The sequence below is a fragment of the Topomyia yanbarensis genome, chromosome 2, assembly GCF_030247195.1.
Source record: "Topomyia yanbarensis strain Yona2022 chromosome 2, ASM3024719v1, whole genome shotgun sequence".
NCBI lineage: Eukaryota > Metazoa > Arthropoda > Insecta > Diptera > Culicidae > Topomyia > Topomyia yanbarensis.
Genome location: NC_080671.1, coordinates 407,215,566 through 407,237,622, shown reverse-complemented (window position 1 = coordinate 407,237,622; position 22,057 = coordinate 407,215,566). Strand labels below are relative to the sequence as shown.

General features: G+C 39.2%; 1 protein-coding gene across 5 annotated transcripts in view; it reads right to left on the bottom strand.

Moving 5' to 3' along the window:
* LOC131685028 (furin-like protease 1) overlaps window positions 1-22,057 on the bottom strand; it is a 755,254-nt gene that overhangs the window by 33,215 nt on the left and 699,982 nt on the right. For all 5 annotated transcript variants that reach the window (XM_058968377.1, XM_058968376.1, XM_058968375.1 and 2 more), the window contains one exon: window positions 20,015-20,105. In XM_058968377.1, the coding sequence (XP_058824360.1) occupies window positions 20,015-20,105 (91 nt within the window). The remainder of the gene's footprint in view (window positions 1-20,014; window positions 20,106-22,057) is intronic.

The window sequence follows — 22,057 nt, the reverse complement described above, 5'->3', positions numbered from 1 at the left end:
CGTTGTAGGGTTAAAACACGTAGAGTGGGTGCTCCTATGGTTGAGGTGTAGTTTCAGTAGTGGATTATACGCTTAACTAAGGTACCAACCATTTAAAAATATTTTTTTATTGATTCACCACACTAAAATCATGCGACAATAATACTGTTATTCTTAGAACTTGCTCAAATAATAATTGAAAGAATTTATTTTCTTCGAATTTTGAATTCTCTTGCACCTATAGTTGATCTAATGTACCTATAGTTGCATGTCCCATAAGAAATCAATGGGATTTTCAATAATGGGAACCGAAATTAATGATTGCACCATTATTGGTACATGTGTTCCTATAGTGGGAAAAGGGGTTTTGGATACATAAATTGGTTAATAAACAATCTTTACATTTTTTCTATGAAATAGAGATTGAAAGCTATCGTTTGACGTATTAATATCGCAGATATTCATCGATTTTTAACAAAAAAATTCCTTAAGAATACGACTATTGGTTCATCAACCCTACTTAATATTTTTCGATAAACGATTCTATTAAATACTACGAAATTCTAAGAGATCGTGTAACTTTTTTCATGGAATTGCTGCACATTAGATCAGGAAAACATTGGGTCTCGAGCCCAATCCAGCCTATTCGCTGAAGTTGCAAAGCCGACTCTAATTAGAATCGATTGTGTCACTGGAGCCGGAATACTAATTAGAACCAACCAGAACTCTGGCTCATTTTCTGGCTGGATTTGCTGGATAGAAAAAACTCATATCGGCGGAGAGTCCAAAAACGGATCCAATAAAACAATTCTCGCGTGTTTTTTGTTAACGGCCAATAAGCATGCTATCAAAATTCACTTTGAGAAAATTTCGGACAAACCGTAGCTCGCCGAGAATGGATGTTGACATTTTATGAAAGAGAAAAGTTTTTTCTTTCTTCTGCTGTTGTGATTTATAATCGGCGATTAATGATTTGTCCAGAATTTCCTCTCAAAGTGAATTTTGACAGTATGCTTATTGGCCCTTTTCAAAAAACACGCGAGAATTGACGCGTTGCCATGCAATATTGGGGCATATGTTGTCAAAAATGCTACTTTTCTCTCCGTAGTTCTCTAACTCTGAATTCGCCTAGAAAAAAACCAAATCAAACCTTCGGCACTACAATCCTTTCACTAAACTATACCATGACTATATAACTACGAGCCTACTGATAGGGGGCCAAACAACAGGCTCATTACTTGAAACACGAAACTCTGTATTCACAAAAACAGAATATATACAGGAATTAAAAGCTTTAATAAAATTCAACGGGTCTGACACGATTGGTTCCATGAATGATTGTTCGGCTTGTAATTTAATTTTCATATCACGCTTCTACCAGCACGACTTCATTATCAAAGCCATTCATGTTTGAGCATTTGTTTATTGTTTCACGCTGTTTTTTTTTATTCTCCCTCAAACTGATCGGTCCTCGTCCACTAGCGCGGGGAAAAAAGGGCGATTTTAATTAAGTACACGGCCTCATACGACCCCGAACAATGGATCGTCACTCCTGGGTCCGCCCGGTGTTGTACCCTTTATTGTAAGCATACTTATGTGAGTGTAGGTGAGTGCCTCGCAGCATAACGAGTGTATTAAAACGAAATGCCTACCGTAAAAGTCGACTAATGGAATTCGTTTTTTTTTTCTAACAGGAACAAAAACATGATCATAATTAACGAAAGCATTCGCGACATGCGAAATAAAAAAATAAAATAACACAGTAATTTGATTGTACACTGGATTTCAATTGTCCCATATTCAGTTCTAGCATGCGGGTCGACAAAAGGGAAATGATGAAGTGGAACCGTGTGTGGTCGGTCAGTCGAGCCCTATCTCTATCTGCTCCGCTCAATCAGTGAAAATTAATGGTGAAATGATCGCTTTAAACTGTCTGCCAGGAAACAATTTGGAAATAATCTCGCTGCCACTTGGTTGCGATGTAGTTTGTCATTTTATACAATTAGCTAACTGTCTATTAATTACACAGAGTACATTTGTATTGGATATGTAACGCGTACTGAAGGTGCATATATGTATATAAACTGAAATCCTTTCCGGTGCTTGAGCGCAGGATTCTATGCGATAATCAATCGATAAACACAACAGAATGATATATTGCTAAACGATAAACATACAGTACTAGTGATAGATAAATATAAATTTTATTGTTTCATTTGGCATTTTTTGATTATACGTGATTTAATTGTGATTGGCTTCATTTCATAGCGTACGTAGGATATGTTGATAAGCGCTTAATACTCAAATAATTGTATATCAGTTTGACGGTCGTGGCTGCCTTGCAGGGTTTTTGAGGAGTCCGATGGAAATGTGTCGAATAAACAAGTAGGTTAGGTTTCAAATACGATTTAAATTGACGAAAAGCTGAGTTGTTACTTTAGACTTTTTAAGTGATTTTTTTCCTAGATTTATGAACGACATAAACACAAACGACGCTTTATTTTTAAAATCATTCCCGTACTTGCCGACTTTAAATAGGCTAGTATGAAGCGTGAACAAACGCGGTTAGTTCAGCTCGTCGTTTGCCATTGACGATGACGAAACATTCTTAAAGAGCTCACAACAATCATCTACAAACAGACGGCTGCTTGTAACGGGCTCTAACAATAGCCATTTATCCGATATAGCCATTAACCACGCCCGTTGTCAATCCCACCCGGTTCATCGTAAGGCAGCAATCTAGAGCTCCTGTTTTTCCCAATGAACATTAACGACATCTGTTTGTGGTAGATCCGAACATATAAAACACAAACATACGAGAGAAACAATCAGTCGACAATACGTAGTTGTACAATGATTCTCCGTAGGAAAAAGTTATTCAACCGGTACAAAAAACCTTCACCCTCATCTGCAATCATTCAGTTGCGAAATTGAGACACTACCGTGTTTGTCTCCGGTAATCAGCTGCGAAATCCATGTACGTCATGACGGAGACACATTTCAGTGCCGAGTCCTGTTCTACCACTGCACTCCGGATTATCCGGTAGAGTGCGGGGACACTGACTACGCGGGCAGACAGACAACAGACAGATTCGATTAATTATTCTCTTCGTTTGGCTTTTACGTCACCCTTATTATTTTTTATCTGACTGCCGCTTTGCCCAGTTCTAGCAAACCGCGCGCCGCCGCTTCGATTGTTGTCGGTCAGTCGCAGGCTTTTAATGCGGTAACTCGAAACATATGAGCAGCAGAAAACCTCGATAATTGACACCGATATTATTTTGCAATTTAAAGCGGAGCTTACGGCAAAGCTGATGGCAGTTGCTAATTATGCCTGTCAAGGATGGTGGTAGCCGGTGATCGATCGGTAGTCCGAAACTGTTCATTTACGGGGATTAAAGCTGTAAACAGATCAAATAAGGAAATTGAGCAGATAGGGTAAGTGGAGGTTTTTTCGGTTTTCCAATGGAAGTCTTAAAAAAAGATTGAATGGCTTTAAAAATTCCCGTTTTCGGCGCGAGAAAAATTTTGTTTCATTATCTCGAGGATCTGTCGATTATTTGTGGCGATCGGTGGAGGCGATCGGTGGAGGCTTTCGGTAGTCAAGAATCACAATGGATACCTTTGTTTGAATTGTTCTTTGATGGAACATTGAACATTGAAATAGAAGCTAGGAACGAGACGAAACCAGCTAACGCATTTAAACAGGCAAAAGTTGCAATAATGCCTACATTACGGCGATTCTGAACGTTCTGTACAACTTAAATATTGAATAATTTGTTGAACCCTACATACCGGAAACACGAAAATTCAATTTTATCTAAGTTAACTGCACCTATATGCATAATTCAGGGCTTAACCCTAATTTTGTCCTTGGAGAGAATCAGTATACTGAATAATAGCCCAAATTAATAATTCACATGCAAATGTTTATATGACCTCTGATTCCGGAAAGTTGTCAAAATGGATAAAACACTAATACTCTTGGTTTCACACAATTTCCAATATTCACTGGTTGGTAGACGAGATCGCTTGGAGCAAAAACGCCAGTTCGTATAATCAATTCAAACGAGAAAAATGAGCCGAATGCTTACTGCAGCTGCATGTCATAACAGAAAACAATAGCGTGATCTGGAGAAAAAAACAATAATTGATGTGAGAAATGCGGAGGCGACACAGGACCGTATTAAGATTATTCGGTGCCCTGTCATTGAACAGGTGTAAACAGTCGGTTCACATAGTAGAGAAGGACAAGTCCTTCCTTAGTGGGAGGCATGTTGGTAGACTTGAGCGATTCGTAGTAATGCTGTCTAAACTAGACTCCTGCCAGCAGAAGACAAAAGATTAGTTCGTAAGATTTTAAACCTGTTTCCAATGCCACTTCTAGTTTTCCGATCTGTATATTTCAGATCCTTGCTCTCACTTGAGTACTATTTTCATAACTTTCCCTACTCAGTAATTTTCGTAGCTAATTGAATGTCGTTAAAAAGTAAAAATGTAAATAAATGTATAGCAGGATATGAGTTCCTAGAGTGACAAGAAAGAAAAAAAATCCCATTGGGTCACATTGGACTCGATTCCTAGTCTCACCAGGAGTGTCTGCTCCAAATTTGAGCCAAATCGGGCAAGTCTAGCTACCTATTCAACGTGTTCGAATTTTGTAAGGAATTTTTCGACAATTCAAATGAAGAAAGTTTCCTAGTTTACATTTTGAACTCTAGGTGGCACTATATGCATCAGTTTATCACTGCAAGTGAAAATACGAAAGATAATTTTATTGTCTAAAACTTTGTTTAAGACTGCAAATCAATCCAACTTCCTTAGGAGAAGTTACTAAACATTTAATGACGTGATGGTTGAGTCAGTTTTAAATAGGGCCTAAGAGGACATGGTGGTGAGTTAGTAGTCGATTCCCACGAGCTTTACTTTTTTGAGAATTAATGGTTGGATTTGGCAAAATAGTATGCTTGAAAGAATCTATGACATGAGTTATATTTCAACTAAAAGAAAATTTTAGTTCTACATTTCACCGCATAGAGGGCGCATTCATTAACTTTTCAACCGAAGGTATCTTCTACAAAGCTGTGGAACAAACTTTTTCTATCAATTTTTGTGAACATACCCATATTCTATCTTGCTTCCTTTGAAAGTTAGTGTTGGTGCCCTCTACGTGGTGAAATATGGAAGTAAGCTTTTCGAGTGAAAAGATGACTCATATCATGTACTAGAATATTTACAAATATGCAATTCACTTGAATCCAAGTATCATTTCGCAAAAAAAATAAAGTTTGTGGGAATGAACTACTGGTTCACCACAATGTGCTGTTAGGCCCCATGCAAAACAGACTCAGACATCACTTTATTAAAGGTTTAAAAACTTCTTCCAAGGAAGTTGGATTGGTTTGTAGTCTTCGACAAAATTGTAGAAAATAAAATTATATTTCTTATGAATATTAAATCTTGCAGTGATAAACTGATGAATACAGTGCCACCTAGTGGTGAAAATGCAACTTAGTGCGTTTTCTCTATGTAAATGTCCAAAAAGTCCCATACAAACTTCCAACACGTTGGCCCCGTAGCTAGACTTGTCTGATTTATTTTGAACAGACACTCATGTCGGGGCTGGGAATCGATTCAGATGTGTGCGGATTGAGTTTTCAGAAAATATTTTTTCCTGGCCAGTTTTTTTTGGGGAAATCATCAAAATATATGGAGGAAAAACATGGTTACAGATTCCGCCAACAGGTGGCAGTATACGCGCAAGATAATCTGAGTTAATCCAAATAAATTATTGGCAAGTGACTCCGTGGCTGCGCAGGATTCTCTAAAGTTAACCAAAATTCCGCGTACCCCAAAGTAGAGTTGCTATCGGTGAAAATGAAAAAGCATCATATCATAGAGAAGATTCGTGTTTTAATCCAAGATTTGCAAAGGGAGACAGACTGTAAAGACAATTGGATAGAAAACAGGATATTTGAAAAATACACTGCGTTTCTCTTAACAGAAATTGCATAAATTAACAGTAAGCTGACAGATTTAGCATGCGGTGATCTGACCTTCATAGTTGCAAGACGTTGTTTGAAGATGAAGAGTGTCTTGACCACAGAAGAATGACGATGTAGGTTTACCATCATCCACGAACCCAGATGAACTGCGTACAAGGCAATCCATCTACCAACTACGCTATGCCCGTCCCCACAGTTGACAGAAGTGAAATCCCTACAAATCCCTGAATATGTTTAAATAGCTGAGCCATTCGTTTTGAGGAACAACATGCAGAACCCCTCCGATGGCGCCAATGTTAAGTATAGCATCCCCGTATACATCATCATTCGTTCGGTGGCGTTCGGACCAAAAGGTCGATCTTTCAAGTTTCACGTAGTGTAACGTAATAAAGAATAGTGCTAATTTGTTGCCAAGGTTATCTTGCGCATTTTCCGCCTCGTCGAGCTTTCAGAATTTTTTCTCTTCTTTTGTGTTTTACGCGTTTACCGTTATTCGGCCACTAGAGCAGTGAAGCAGCAGTGTTTCTTTCTAGTAAGCCGCCTGGATATCGTTATATATAAAAGTGAAGTAGCGCTATAATATTACATTTTTCATTCTTGTCTCCAATACAAGCCTGCACTGGGCAATAGGTACCCGTGTAAAATGATTTCCCCTGATAATGATTTGCCTCTAGGCGAGATGGATGTAGGAATAAAATCGCCTCCCCTACTGAAATTGTATACAACGGTGTCCCCCACCGAAATTATACGCCGGCCGGTGATTTGTGATTTTGTTCCGGATGAGACAAAAAATGTTTGAATCTGTTGCAGATTTCTCCAGGTCTGACGGAACAATAATAGGCCATGACGGATCAATATTCGGCCATGACATATCAAAAATTCGTCCTGATAAACTTCGGTTGGTGGTAAATAGTGTGAAGCAGGCAAATGATATTGCTCGCTATATCCTTTAACGAAGGAGTACAGAGTATATATACCAGCTAATTGGGTTGAAATCTGTGGGGTCGTCTCCGATTCGAGTTTGAATTGCGCGGATCTGCTGACACATGGAATTGGCTGTTTTAGAGACCCCATGCTTCAGCCAGTAAAGATGTTGGACTGCAAACGTTTGTATTCAGCGACAGCCGCAGCTGACGGGAAGCGGACAAGGTTCGCCTATCTGTGCACCTTTTTGTGCCGCGGGTCACGAACCGAATGCAAACAACTGGGACATACAGCCACCCACTGTACAATAAGGTACGATGTGGGAAATGTGGTGGGAATTATGTGGATGACTCCTGCGGAAGGGATGTCGAAAAGTGTCTCTACTGTGGGGCAATCCGCATGACCTTCCGACATGTTTCGCGTACAAATAGCACGAGTTACGTATTTCCTTCCGGAACACTTTCAGCGATCTTTTGCAGCAATGTTAAAGATTGTCAAGCCACCGGGCTCTAGGAATATCTATACCAACTTGTCTAGTGACGAATGCGACTCTCATGACCGAATGCGACTCTCATGATCCCCGGAGATCTTTTGCTGTGCCTAGAAGCAATAGAAAAAGGAGGAACATTTCCTCTCCTAAGCTTCGTTGTAAAGGCCACAAGATGTCTCTTCAAGATCCTCCAAAAATAACTGCTAGAGGAAGTACTGGCGCAAAACCGAAGCGAGTGGCTCCTGGTTTCAGAAATTTTAGCTCAGATAAGGAGCACTTCTTGGGACATCAAAAACCCCAAGTGTTCCCATATCTCAGCCAGAGGAAGAAACCAGCGTTGGCCTAATAAAATTCTCTGATTTTTTTACAGCTATAAATATTTCTAACCTTCTTAAAAGAATCTTGATAAGCTTTCTCCCCGCAGTAAAAACATTATTGATGCAGTTAACTGCAAAATGGTCCCTATTGTATCGGACACGGAAGATCCACCGCACCGCTTCCCCGCATGATACCACGAACGAAATACTTTTTTCGATGGTGGAGTTCTCACTTTCTATCTTGCCATGTAACCATAAAGCCCCAGGGTCGGACAGTATGAAATTCAACTTGTTGAAGAAATTGCCAAACTCTACCAAAAGACGCTTGTTCCGCATGACTGGAGACAAGTGAATGTCATCGTTATCCAAAAACCAGAAAAACCCACCTCCGATCACAACCCGTATCGACCGATTGCAATGTTGCCCTACATCCGAAATTTGTTCGAGAAAATGATGTTATTTCGCATCGAAAATTGGGTCGAAGCAAATGGCCTACTGTTAGATGCACAATTTCGCTTTCGCAAAGGCAAAGAGGTTGAATGATTGTCCTGCGTTGCTTTCAACAGAAATTCAAATGGCCGCATATGCACTCGATGCACTCGACCCATACGATGAGTCTAGAAGTGCTGGCTGGCGTCCTACCGCTGGATAATCGATTTTGGGATCTCTCATATCGATTCCTCGTCCGCTGAGATATCTTGAACCCGTTAGTAATTGAAAATTTTGAGAGGCTTGTCGAAAGCGCTTAACTCCTATACCCGATTTATGTTCTTGTACGATTACATGGCACAAAATATGAATTCTTCTTATTATTATCGCAATCGTGTCAATCTTTTTCATGCTTCTGATTCATTTGTATTCTTTGATACATCCATGAGAGATAGAGATGAAATTCATCGAATCCCGGATCAAATACCTCCGCAAGAGATTCCAGTAAATTTCTAGAAGTCGACTACAACAAGATGTTTTAGACCGACGCGTCAAGTCACCGCGCCTTTACTGGTTTTGGTATATTCAAACAAAACCTCACTGTCTCATTTAAGCTCAATGATTCTGATTCTGTTTACGTCGCAGAACTTGCTGCTATTCAGTATACCCTTGGGATTATTGATACCTTGCCCACCGCCCAAGTAACAATTGAAGTTTTATAGCACGCTACAAGGGCAATCTAAGTTTTATGAGTGGCTACAAAACCACCATAAAACATTAATTGTTACTAGGGCGATCATTACATTATTGTCAGCTCAATAGAGGCTCTCTGATCAATGAAACCTAGAAAGCACATTCCATATTTTCTGGTTATAATATGGGAGCTCCTGCGTGCTTTGTCTGTAAGATCGTACAAGATTACTTTAATTGGGTTCCCTCGCATTGTTCCCTGCCAGGCAATGAAGAAGCGGACTCTTTAGCTAAGGCGGACGCTTTAGAAGGTGACATCTACGAAAAACCAAGGAATCTTTCAATGTCTCTCATTATAGGACGCTAGAAAATTGGCAGAAATCTTGGAGCAATGGAGAGTTAGGACGGTGGCTACATTCTTGGTTTCGAGGAATAGATGTGGGTTGGGATTTCATTCGTGTGATGTCTCGACTCATGTTCAATCACCACACGCTAGACGTTCGCGAACCCTATACATCTCCGACGTATAGGGTTCGCAAATAGTGATGTCTGCGCTTGTGGAGACCGCTATCACGATATCGAACATATTGTCTGGTCATGCGCCGAGCATTGTTTCGCCAAATCACAACTAGTGGATTCCCTTCGGGCACGATGAAGAGCAGACAATGTCCCCGTTCGGGATGCACAGGCAGTCGCCTCTCTCTCCTCTATATGTCCCTCGCATATACCTTAATAAAAACCATCAATATACAGATTTAAATGGTCCTTTTCTTAATTCTTATCGTTCTTAGAAGTGTCCTTCTCCTTCTGTACCATACGTCATCTATGGTTTGATGCGACTTCTGAGCGACACGAAACTTCTTTACCGAACGAGTTAACAAACACGGGACCTACGGCACGAACATCACACGCGCAATTCGGTGTGTTGCCGATCCGCACCACGATCTACATCTAAGCCGTACTGTAAAAGCATCTGGAAGAACCCCTGCCAGTTAGAGGAGGACCACCCGGCAATCCGAGACAAATACCAACAACTTTATTGTCCAGATTTGTGTTTACTTATACTGTGTCACTCTACTGATGATGCTCTCATTTGACTCCCTTTAATACATGATAGATTTTTGGACATTTCAATTCTTGTCAAGTTCTTGTGATGTGACCGACAAATTTCAGCTCTGGTACTCGGTATTTAAGTGTAGTCGTGATACGCTGGTTGTACTTTCACCTCTGTCCCACTAGCGAATTTGATTCACTGTTTGGTACGAATGACAGACATCAATCTGGGGCCAACGGGATACTAGTAGTGTAAATACATCTGTTCATATGGTACACAACTTATTGTCAACGTAAATTTGACATGAAATTTTGACATTCTGATGCAAAACTATCTAGCAAATAACAAAACTAATTGAAAAGATCGAATTATCTCGTGTCAAGAAGTTATACGGCAAAATGTCATTTTTTTCAAGTAGGGGTCCAGATCAGATAATAAATTATGATTCAGGAATCAGAAATCAGCAACGACTGGCTCAATGGCACGTTCCCCATGTTGATCGGAGCTTTGTGCCTGGCCGCAATTTGTCTTTTCATTATTGCATTACTGCAGGACAGCTATATATCAAATGATAGGAAGTTCCGTAAACGGATTCACAAAGATCATACGAATAATACTCAGCACGCTGAATAGTTGTCGTGTGATAATTGAGTTTGCAATGCCCAGTCAGTGTCCTGCCTAGAATACTGTAATAGGACTTGGTACAATTCTTTGACATTTTCGGACTCACATCCGAGAGAAAGGTCTTTGTTTGAAAGCAACTTTGCAAGCTACGCCAATGGTTGGCATGTTCGTATGCATCCCCAGAGCGAATCTTGTGCTTTATCCAACTTGTCGATAGGGGCAGAACTGATTCTGGACTAGCAAAGTCAGTTGCAGCGCCAGTTCTAACCAATTCGTACGCCTATTCATTTCCAGTATTACCGGAATGATCGATACCATTTCTACGATTTAAGTTAAGTGCTTTCAGGGCAGCCTGACTGTCAGAGCAAAAATTAATATTTTACACTAAATTCCCTGTTGAAGTGCCGATTGTATGCCACACAGAATCGCAAAGATTTCTGCTCGGAATACGGTACAATATCTACCAAGCGAATGAGATTGGTTTAATCTCATTTCACGACAATAGACACCAGCACGGGTTCGCCCTTCCAACAAAGAGCCGTCAGTATCAAAAACTACGTATTCTTCAATTTGTCGATCCAATCAGTCAGATAGCTATTCTTCGTGAGAAGTAATTCATTGAAAGTTTTAAAAGGAAGACAACATGTGATTGTAAGGTCACTGGGAGCAAGTAAGCATTTGGGGCCACAGTCTTGTGTGGCTAATTGCACGATCTATTAGGTTACTGTTCCAGAGCCCAGTAACCTTGAGGAGTGCTTATTTTTCAGAACTTCATATAGTGGTTTTATGTTCAAGAGTGCCTCTAGAGTAGCAGTAGATGTTGTCGAGAATGCACCAGTCATCGTCATCAAGTCCTCTGAAGATGGTTTAACTTTAATTGGATTGTCATGACTTCTTCCTTCTACCACCAAACAAGGAACCCGTATGCCAGTATTGGTCTAACAATTGTTGTGTAGATCCACTGAATGTATTTGGGTTTGAGTGCCCAAGATTTACCGAAAGCCAGTGTACATTGGACGAAGGCCATTCAAGTTGGTTATGAAATCGATGTGAGCTGTCCAATTAAGTTTTGAATCAAGAATTACCCCAACGTACTTGACTTGATCTGCGACAATAATTTCAGAGTCAAAGAACAGCAATGGATGAGCTCTGGTTGTAATCATTCATTGCGTGAAAAGCACCATAGTTTAGATGGATTAACTGATTAGTTGGATTTATTTTGATTAACTGATAGTCCAATATGTAGACACCATTGCTCAACAACACATATGGCTTGTTGCATCAAATCGAAAAGTGTGATAATTCAGATACTTCAGTAAGTTTCCTTAGCAAGCCATCGCCGACAAGGTTTCATAGAAGTAGTGATCACCTTGAGGACATTCGCAGACATCCAGTTTCCTATCTCTACTTCTCTTAACGACGAGCACAAATGTCGGCTGTTGAGCATTGCGTGTATCCTGTTCGTGGTATATGAAGGTACTCCATCACCTCGTGCTGCTTCCAAAATGGATTTGAAAGACACGTTGTCAAAAGTACCTTCAATGTCAAGAAAAACTTATTAACATGATTGCTTTTTCGAATTTTTTTTTCAATGTTGTAGACAGAATTGTGTAACAGGGTAGTAGTAGACTTACTACGCTGATATGCATGCTGCATTGCATGTATCGGGTGTTCGCTCCAATGTAGTGGTCGATTAAACGTTCCACTGTTTTGAGAAGGAAGGAGGCCAACTTGAATACCTGGTATCGAGAAAAGGTTATTCCGATTGAAAGAAAAGCACATTTTGATCCCTCAAAAATGCTCCTCCATGCTGTTTTTCACGGCCCTGGCGAATAATGTTAAAATTGTGGAAGATCTACGTTGGAAGATAACCAGGTTTTACACAATGCATATGCAATGTGTAAAACCGGAGAAAATATAGGGACACTTGAGGTTTGTGATGTCCCATGTCAAAATTTTGCTAGTTTCTAAGATTTTCGAGGCCAAGAAGCCACTTACTTCGGTTTTGCAACAGCACCCTTCATGGGACACACTCAGGTCTTTACGAGGAAGTTTAGGAGAGAAAAGTATTTCCCTCTTTCGAAAATGTATAGGCATATTAGATGTTCCTACAATTGGATAGTGAGACTCTTTAGTAAACAAGGGAGCGTAGAAATTAGTCGTGACCGGTGGCATGGCCCTCTTTAGCACTTCTTCCCGGAGCGTACCTTAAAAGAACGTTTCAAGTTTTCCCCGCAAAATTTATAGGCAGGATATGTCGAGAGATCATGAGGAGTCTCCACAGTAGGAAGATTTTTCATGATTCTCTCCACTTTTTCCACGCCGTGTCTTGTCTCTATAAAAGGTAGCTGTAGGCCCAACATTGTTTGCAATGACAGCAGTTCATGCCCCGCGGCGCAAAAAGATGGCGAGCAGATAGACGAGCCTTGTTTAGAAAAAAAACTACAAGAGACAGCCCTATGGGGTTGCACGAACTATAGACGTAGGACTATACTACTTAATTTAAAATATTTGGAGTGATAATATATCAAATATGTGGCAGTGTATTCATTTATAAATAGGCTTTGTAGTATGTACCTATTAGCTAATCAAAATAGGATAGGCTGAGTGGAAATGAATTGCGTGAAGTCGAAATGAACCATTGAATTGATCGAACGTAAATAATAAACTTTCGTTGTGCTTTCCATCGATCCGCGTAAATTTGTTGCTAAGAAAGTTTTCGTCCTAGCGTAACGAAAGCACAGATTGCTATCATGCAGGTTACGCATGCAACCGCTAACAATTTAGTAACAAATCTAATACCTTCCTACACATTTGCCTCAAACATCGAACCCAAGCGCACAAAGCGAAATGAGTCAACGCTGATGATGATAGGTAGAGCGAAAGAGACAACTAGTACCACGACACTATGTTAACAGTGTTTGGAAATAGAGCTCGAATGTACAAGCGATTTTGTGTACGAATAATTGCGTTCGAGAATGTACATAAAAGTGTGCTGAAAACGAACACAACACAAAAGAAAGCATAGTGTTTGAATGAGCAAGCTCAGTCGCGTGCTGGACGGCACTGGGTAGCGTACCTCCACAGCCAGTGTAACGGACTTCAAACAGCTACACTGGCTGTGAAATCACACAGCGCATTGATCTGCTCCGCCTGCCGTTCAACAGGCAACTGAGCTTGTCCGGCCAAATCCGTTCTTTAAATAGTCGATGATGACGTCATTCATAGAAGCGTAGCGCGCTAGGAAACACAAATCTGTCGTGCCGGAGTTGGGAAGCGCTATCTTCTGTGTGTAAATGCGCGATATTTTGACTAGGTTGTACATTATTTCAATTTTTAATGCCCTGATATTAAAAATCTTTGGGTTTATCTATTGGAATCTATTCTTTCGGGGTATATCGGGGCGATATGCGCAAAAAATTTAAAATTTATCGTGAGATGGCTGAATTATATGTGTTTAAAATTGGACCACTTTTCGTTACATACCATTTTTGTAGACTTTGCAAAGTGCACCCCCATATCGAAAACAAAGCCGTAGTCCTACGTCAAAAAAGTTTGGAAGAGTAGATCCGGTAAAAGGCTCGAAATGAGGCTGATGGAAAAAATGGTTGTTTTCTTATACTCCTCTATTTTTGCTGAACGCAGTTGTCTGTAAACCAGAATTTTCACTGAATGAAGCAAAGAGGGTTCTTGAAGGAGACAATTCCATACTTTGAAATTAAGGCCCCTGTCGGAGGTTACACCATCAATCTCTACTTCTCGGGCGGATACGTAGACAAGATACTTCTTCGTACACGACCGAGTGCCGCTTAGTTAAATCACGTATTTATTTTTGGTCCGGAATTAGGTCATCCCGGAGCCGGTCGTATTCGATGGATATAATTATTTTTGCCATCGGAGAAATATTCAATTCGACCTCCATTTAGCCTGAGGGGATATCTGTCGTCGGAGAAGGTCCATTAGCCGAATGGAACGGAAAGTTAATACAACGCAATTTAAAAGAATGGAGTTATTGGTACTTAGCAATGAAACATTTGTAGTATCAATAATCAACAAACACATAACCGAATGCTTTGCTCTCCATAAAGAATCCCGGAAGATAATGCGGTGTGATTTCCAGGCAATGCCGCTGCGTCACTCTTAATCAAGATGAAGAGAAAGAAAGGTGGAAATATTTGGCACATTTGCGTGTATTTGTTTTATACTTGTAAAATTAATCATGGCGCCCGGGCCCCTAGAAGTAAACATAAACATCCAGATAAACATCCTGATTCTTTGGCGCACAGTGAAAAGAGAAAAAATGCCAAACTTTACCTCGGATCATCCAATTCCAACACTTATGGACACTTTTTATCTCGAAACTATCGATAAAAAATAATTATGACCTAATCGAAACAAAACTTATGGCAAAAGAAAAGTCCGCCAGGTCATTTCTTTATGCTTTTTTTCTTCATATAATCTTGTTTTATCGGCTTCACCGAAGAAAAATAACATCCACATTCATACATAGAAAAAAAGTTCCCACCTGTGTCCGTATTGACTCCTGATGGCTCTTAGTTGTGGAGCGCAATGTTAGTTTGAATTATTCTCCACAGCGAGAATGATTGATGTTTTTTTGATTCTTTGCGGTTAGCTAGCGAAGCGAAACTCGACATCCAACTAAACCGTCAAACAAGCAAACAACACTTACAGCTAAACCTCTACGGCCCAGATCAGTGGTAAGTACGGTGAATCCGCGTAAAGTTTGGTAATTTTCAGCCCTGTGCTAAATTGTTACACTGTGGGGTTACAGAAGAAATGAAAAAGAGCACATTTGTCTCTTTTTAACTCATTAGGAAATAAAAAGCGATGAAAGTGTTACAAAATGTTATCGAGCAATCGCTTGGATTCAAAATTTTATCTGAATGCAGCGCATACTCATGTTTCTCTTGAAGTCAGTAAGAATGTCCGGGTCAAGTATAACCTGAGGTGGCAATCTTAATTGTACTACCCAGCATTCTCAAAGTATGTACCGATTAAAAATAACAATCTCATTGAAAATATCGAATTAGCTCGTGCCAATCAGCTATACGATATCTTGTCACTTTTCCAAGAAGATGGTCCGGATCCGATAACAAATTGTGGCTTCAAGAGCTCTGAATGTTAACAAAATAGCAGTTCTCGAATTAAAATCGTATTACATCCAAAATATTTCAATTTGTGCGCTACTGGCAGTTCATATAAAGTCATAACAACCTATGATAAGGCTTCTAGCACTCATATTGAAAATAAAAAAAAACTTCCATAAACCATGTTCCGATGCGGTTAATTAGTATTTTTTGCACAATCCCGAGTACCCCATGTAATTTAGCTTCATCAGACAGTGCCTCCATGGCGAGTGGCAGGGCTGCCACATTCACAATTTTTTTTTATTACACGGATTTATCTAATCAAATACTTTCTCACAGAAGACAGATTTTTTGTTTCCCTTCAACATTTAGAAAATTTAATATAGATTTTTACAAATCTCTTTCCGTTCTAAAAACAGATGGTAGAAAGATTTGTTTAAACTGTAACTCTAATGTCAATGTGGCATCACTGGCGTTCTGGTCCGGGTGAAACCTTTCTCCAGCGAGGATCAATTTCCGGGCGCGCGAGTACATGACCGGTACACGGTTCACTTAGCAAGCAGATTGAAATAAAAATTCAACTACGCCCCAACCCGCGAACCGCCCGGCCGGCCAGGCCAAACCGATCTGTTTTGCCATGTGCGATTTTCATTCGAACGAAAAACAAAATCCCCCCCTTCTTGATAGGTTTCACTCCAAAAACCCCTGATGGGCTTTTCAAGCGAGCGAATAGGAATCGGTTTCAGCAGCAGCGGTTTGGATTAAATTATGGCAGACCGGATGGCGTTAGCTGGGAGTGTACGATTGTGCAAACGAACAAAACCAAAAAAAAAGAATCGAAAAACGAGTATAATTTATTTACCTTGTTATTCAATACGTGCGCATGTTTCGATTTTCATTTCGTTAAATTGAATTTATGACTGGTTTGTTAAAGTCCCGGATGATTTTTCAAAAGGCCGTATTGACATTTTGCTTGAACAGAGAAAAATGAGGTTGAAGTTTTGCGAACATACTTTTAAATCCTATTTCGTAACTAAAGTGGTTCAGATAACAATTTTCATAGTTATAGTTATCTTTCTTCATTGGCTTTAAAGGTGTCATTTAGTCGAAAAGAAATTTTTCCGTTTATTATGAGTTTTAAATAAAATTTGACAATACGACCTTTCGTTGTCAATGCGACATTTTGATAGTTTAAGATACGTCGTTTTTCCTGTAAACATTTCATATACGTCGTAGCACTTTGGACTGATTTCTGTTCAACAGAGTGCATACGACTATTGAAAAAAATAATTTAATCTGTTATTAAAATAAAACAACGTTTCGATTTAAATCAAATCTTGCAACCATTATTCAATGTTCATCTACTTCCCGAGAGAGCGCGCGACACTTTTAATCGAGTTTACTGAAAAAGAGGGGAACTTGATGTAATAGTGTAGTACTGTAGAAAGACGAAACGTCAAAATAATCTTGTCCCCTCTGTTTCTTCTCATACGCACGATGTAAACAATAAGGCAAACGACGAAAGGGATGTTTGTTTAAATTTATTTTTTTTTGTCCATACGACCTAGGAAAGTTTTATAAGTTTTATGTGATTTCGCGTGTTTTTTATAATTATTCCCAAAGAACAATTGTTAACAAGTTTAGTGCACTGTCTGTGTCGGGGAGAAGGAAAATTTTCTCGTGATTTGGTAAGATATCCATTACAAAGCGCATCTGTGTTCTTGCGGTCAAGTAACTTACATTTGGATGCTACCGGTGGGAACTTATTTAATCTGAATTCTCTCGGTTGGTAACGGAACACATCGTTGGTTCATATTGGAAAACGAGCTGTATGTAATGAGTATGTAGTGTCGTTGATGTAGTTATCTAAACAGGTCAATGAGAACGACTCAAAGGTGTTAAAGCCGTGAGGGTTTGTTTAATTCAATGTGCTATTAGATGCCTAGTATAATTCCATTATCCCTCTGAGTATTGATTTATTAGATATAAAAATTACAGCACTAGTTATTTTTCATCTCGGGCCCTCCGAAAAGTTACGCCAAACTTGTTAAATATTTCTTGGCGATTTTGTCCTTTAGCCAGTCAGTCGCGTCGACATATTTTATGTGATGGACAGGTGTCTTCGTCGGTCCAATGCCGACATGAGCGTTTTCAAATATAGCTGTGAGAACTTTCTTCGTCCCCAACAAACGTATCAGTTGACTGATTCTAATCTTGCTATAGACGCGAGACCATGATTGAATAATAGTTCTATAGTTGTTCTGTCGGTATAAGAGTCATTAGGTACGAAAAGTTAAATGCAATTATGCTGGTTGGAGGCATAGCAATGCAATTTATAATTATGTACTGAAGAACCATAAGAAATTCGTAAAAAAAACTAGACTAATTCATTTTTAATGAGCTTATGTTAAGTTACAAAATAATTTAAAAAAAATCGGATTTAGGTCCTTTTACTACAAGCATATGTGACGTTTCAATAGTAATTTAATAAATGTCACTTACGACTTTTTACTACGCGCGTATCTTTTCATTCTAGGGATTCCAAAATAAATGTACATACGACCGTGGGAAACCAAAAGGACGTATACGTTATTTGGGAAAATATAGTGGATAGAACGTATACGACGTTTTATAATTTATTTTATAACTTGGTTAAAAATTTTATTTTGAGAATCCTGTTCGTGTACTGCGATAGTAAGTTTAGAGAGGAGTGGTAACATGTGGATAACACAATTTGTTTACTTTTGTCGCTTAGGACCTTTTGAAAACCCAACCGAGAAGTCTTCTTGCAGTTGTGTTGCATGCAGTGCAGTGCTTCAGCAACTTCCAATTATGTATGTATATCCGGCACTGAGTTATCAGTGTTAATATAATTAAATAAAATCGATGTGTACATTTGTTTGACAAGTTGAATGGGAATTTTTGCCGAGCATGGAGTCCACTTTTACAAATAAATTGGATGGTTAATGGCATTGCACGTTTCTCATAATTAAATGTTCGGATCACTGGAACAGCTCTCCTGAATCATGATAGGGTACAACAGTTAAGATATTGGCTGAATAATGTTTATATTTTGACACGTTTACGGAAAATCCTGAGAAACGAAATACCAAATACAACAGATTAAGTTCGTCTAAATAACGACTTTATCTTATCCGTCTAAATAATGACCTTGAGTTAAAAACTGCCAACCCAAAAAATCAACAACAGATTACTCCCCGATCGTCTTACCAATGAAAACAAAAAAAGCCCAGCCCTCCTAATCGCCATAAATTGATCCTGACTACCGCCTCCATCGTAGCACCTTAACGGGTCGCTATGCCAACCACCCACCCACCGTCAGGTACCATTCAATCTAATTAATTTTAATTTACACGATTCCATTGGTGATATAATCTTCGAGCGAACGAAACAGATTACATTTTCATTAGCAGTAAAAATCCCACGACTCGATCCAACTTCTCTTTCCTGCCCTGACACGGTTCTCTCCCATCCATGATGACGGTCCCACTAACTATTTCGACGGGCTCAGAGGGGCAGGATGAGAATAATTCAAATAAGCTGCCAGTTTTATGTTCTTACTTCCTAAACCTAGCGAAGGTAATCAGTAGGTATTATCTACTAATAGGTATGAGTGTTTGGTCCCTCTTCGAGGACTTTTGCCGTTCCGCCGTCATCGTCGTCGTCGAAGGGAATTTTTAAAATCCGAACACACAAGCATTGACCATCGTTTCTCGAGTTTCCTTTTTTCCAGTCGGTTTGTTGAGTGTCTCTTTTAATTAAACTTTAATTAGGTTTAAATACGGCTTTATGTTTCACTTTTGTTTTCGAATGCACGCTTTTCCCTTTGAATCTCATTAAAATGTACAAAATGCATGAGTTGCTCAGATTTTCTTTGTGATGTGATTAATTGTATTTAAACTTGCTCCCCGCGTTATAAATGTGTTTGTATGTGAGTGTGTGCTTGTGTTACTGGTGTGTTAATGTCGATTCGTCTGCTACATATAAAAACCGTCATTTTCCGTTTAGTTTATGTTACAAATGTCAATTTCAAAATTTTCAACGCTAATACTAGCGAATCGGTTCACGATCGTCGTTTGGTTTAAATTTGACCTAATGTTTTGCGCGAATTTGCGATTACGGTTGCGTGATGGAAAGGCTTTTAGTTTTTTCTGTTTTCCTACTATCATACAAGTGGTGAATAGTTCTTCCGTTGTTGCTCTCTCACTCTCACTCGAATCAGCGTCTGATGGTTTTTTATCCGCTGTGTTTTTTTTTGGTTTACGCTTTTCGTAATTAGGTTTAGTTTGGATTCATTATTAATTACCTACTGCTGCTGATTAATGTTACTTGCTTAAAATAGTGAGAAAGGAACAAAACGAGCAAACACGCACCTATGCAGCGCGCTAGCGAGTAGCTGACGCAGGCCACACTCGTGACATCGTTGGAAGCGGTTCGCTGGACGTCCACGTGGCTCTCGCCGATCTGAAACCAAAAAAAATGAGAATCAATTATATTATCTACCATTGAATTCTGTACAAACATTCCCAAGGACAACAATGCTAATGATATGCCCCGTGGCACGGGCAGAGAAACATGTTTAACCCAGACAACCAATTGCAGCCCTTTTATTAGCTACAACAACATTTGATAAGCAATTCGAGGAAAATCTACAATAGTACAAACACCAGAAGCTATAGGGATGATGTAATAGCTTATAAATGGGTCAATTTTGCTAGCACATCTATACCTACGGCACCGAAATGTGTATAACATAGCAAAACCAGCACCCAGAACATGTAACGACCAGCATGGATATTGTTGTTTCCCTTTCACCTCACGGCACCGCTTTCCCCTTTCGGTTTTTCCCACGTCGCGTCGCCTCCCGCTCGACAGATGCTGACGACAAACGAGGATGAAACTGAATATGTACACATTGTGGATAAGTTCCCTCCGGGTGGTCCACTCGCCGGGGAGTGGCTGGATGACCCGACAGAAATCCCAACAGATGAATTGTTCCCTGATCCGTGATCGGTTTTTTTTGCTAAGGTGGAATTAGTAGAATTTGTTATTGTGAGTGTGTGAGTTGTCATAAATATTGAACAACCCATTAACGATACGTTTTTCAACGATTTATTTTTATTCCGGTACTCAGGATTAAAATGGCGACAATATTTTTTTGTTTCAATGGAGAAAAGTAGGTAAAATATACGATTAAAATACAGGTTCAAGTCGTCATTATTGCATTACACACAATTGCACACAAGCAGTGATGTGCGCTCGTATCCTATCAATACAATAATTTATACTGATACAAATTGAAACAAAAGGATGTCCGTCTAGGTTGTGAAAAAGGCATAAAATCGTCTTTTCTAAACTTAGTCGGAAAAGATGAACAGCTGGCGTGGGAAAAAAAACGAACATCTGCATAGTAAAAGAAGGTCAAGAAAAGTCTCGACCAATCAATTTTGATTTCTTTTGGTACAACGAGAAATAATAAATAGCCTAAGGTTATGCAATTATGTTGACATTCAACTTTGTGTACGTATAAAAAAATGAAAATGATAACTTCACAGAAATCATCAATTTCAGCTTAGCAAGTTTTAACCCGAAATTTCTAAAATGAAACATATTGCAATGTCAATTGAAAAGATTACAAAATATTTGGAAGACTGGAAATAACTTTGCGTGCATTTCTCTGGAATGTATTCACAAAATGTGATCCGTAATTAACAGTAAGCTGACAGATCTCCGTAGCTATATGGCGTTGTTTGAGGATGAGCAGTACCTTGGCCAAAAAGAATAAATGAAAAAGTTATGAGGATTGAACACATAATGACCATTCGAACTCCGTTATTCAGACCAGCAAAGAATTTTTCCTGGTTCTTAATTTGTTTTCCTAAACAAAGCTATTACTATTTTCACATTTTAAAGCTGCATTCCTTAGTATCAGAGCTATTTTTCGTCAGTACATTTCAACTTCGTCGACAGATGGACAAACATTGCTATATTGGAAATCTATAACTGAAGTATCATATTTTATGATCCATGTACACCATTTTTTTGCCTAATGCTAGCAACATTTTGCTGAATTTTCATCAGTGTCAGATCGATTGGTTTAATTGGTTGAGGTGGCGTGTTATGTAGAGCAGCAATTAAAGTTCTAGCTCTCGATCACCATTAAAATTTGAGTGAAAGCTATTGATATGTACTTCAAATAAATGCAATAATGTTTTGGTAAATTACGCTTTACCATTGATTTGAATAAACTTTCGAGACTTCAGGCGCTGATGTTATCCTGTGGTCATTTGATCGTTTTTCTGAGCTCTGTCACCATCACATGTAGTATATGATATCAAGAACATCGCAAAACATCCTGTTCTAAATGATTTCAATCGATATAATATAGGGTAATTTGGGGGGAGATGCCGCACATT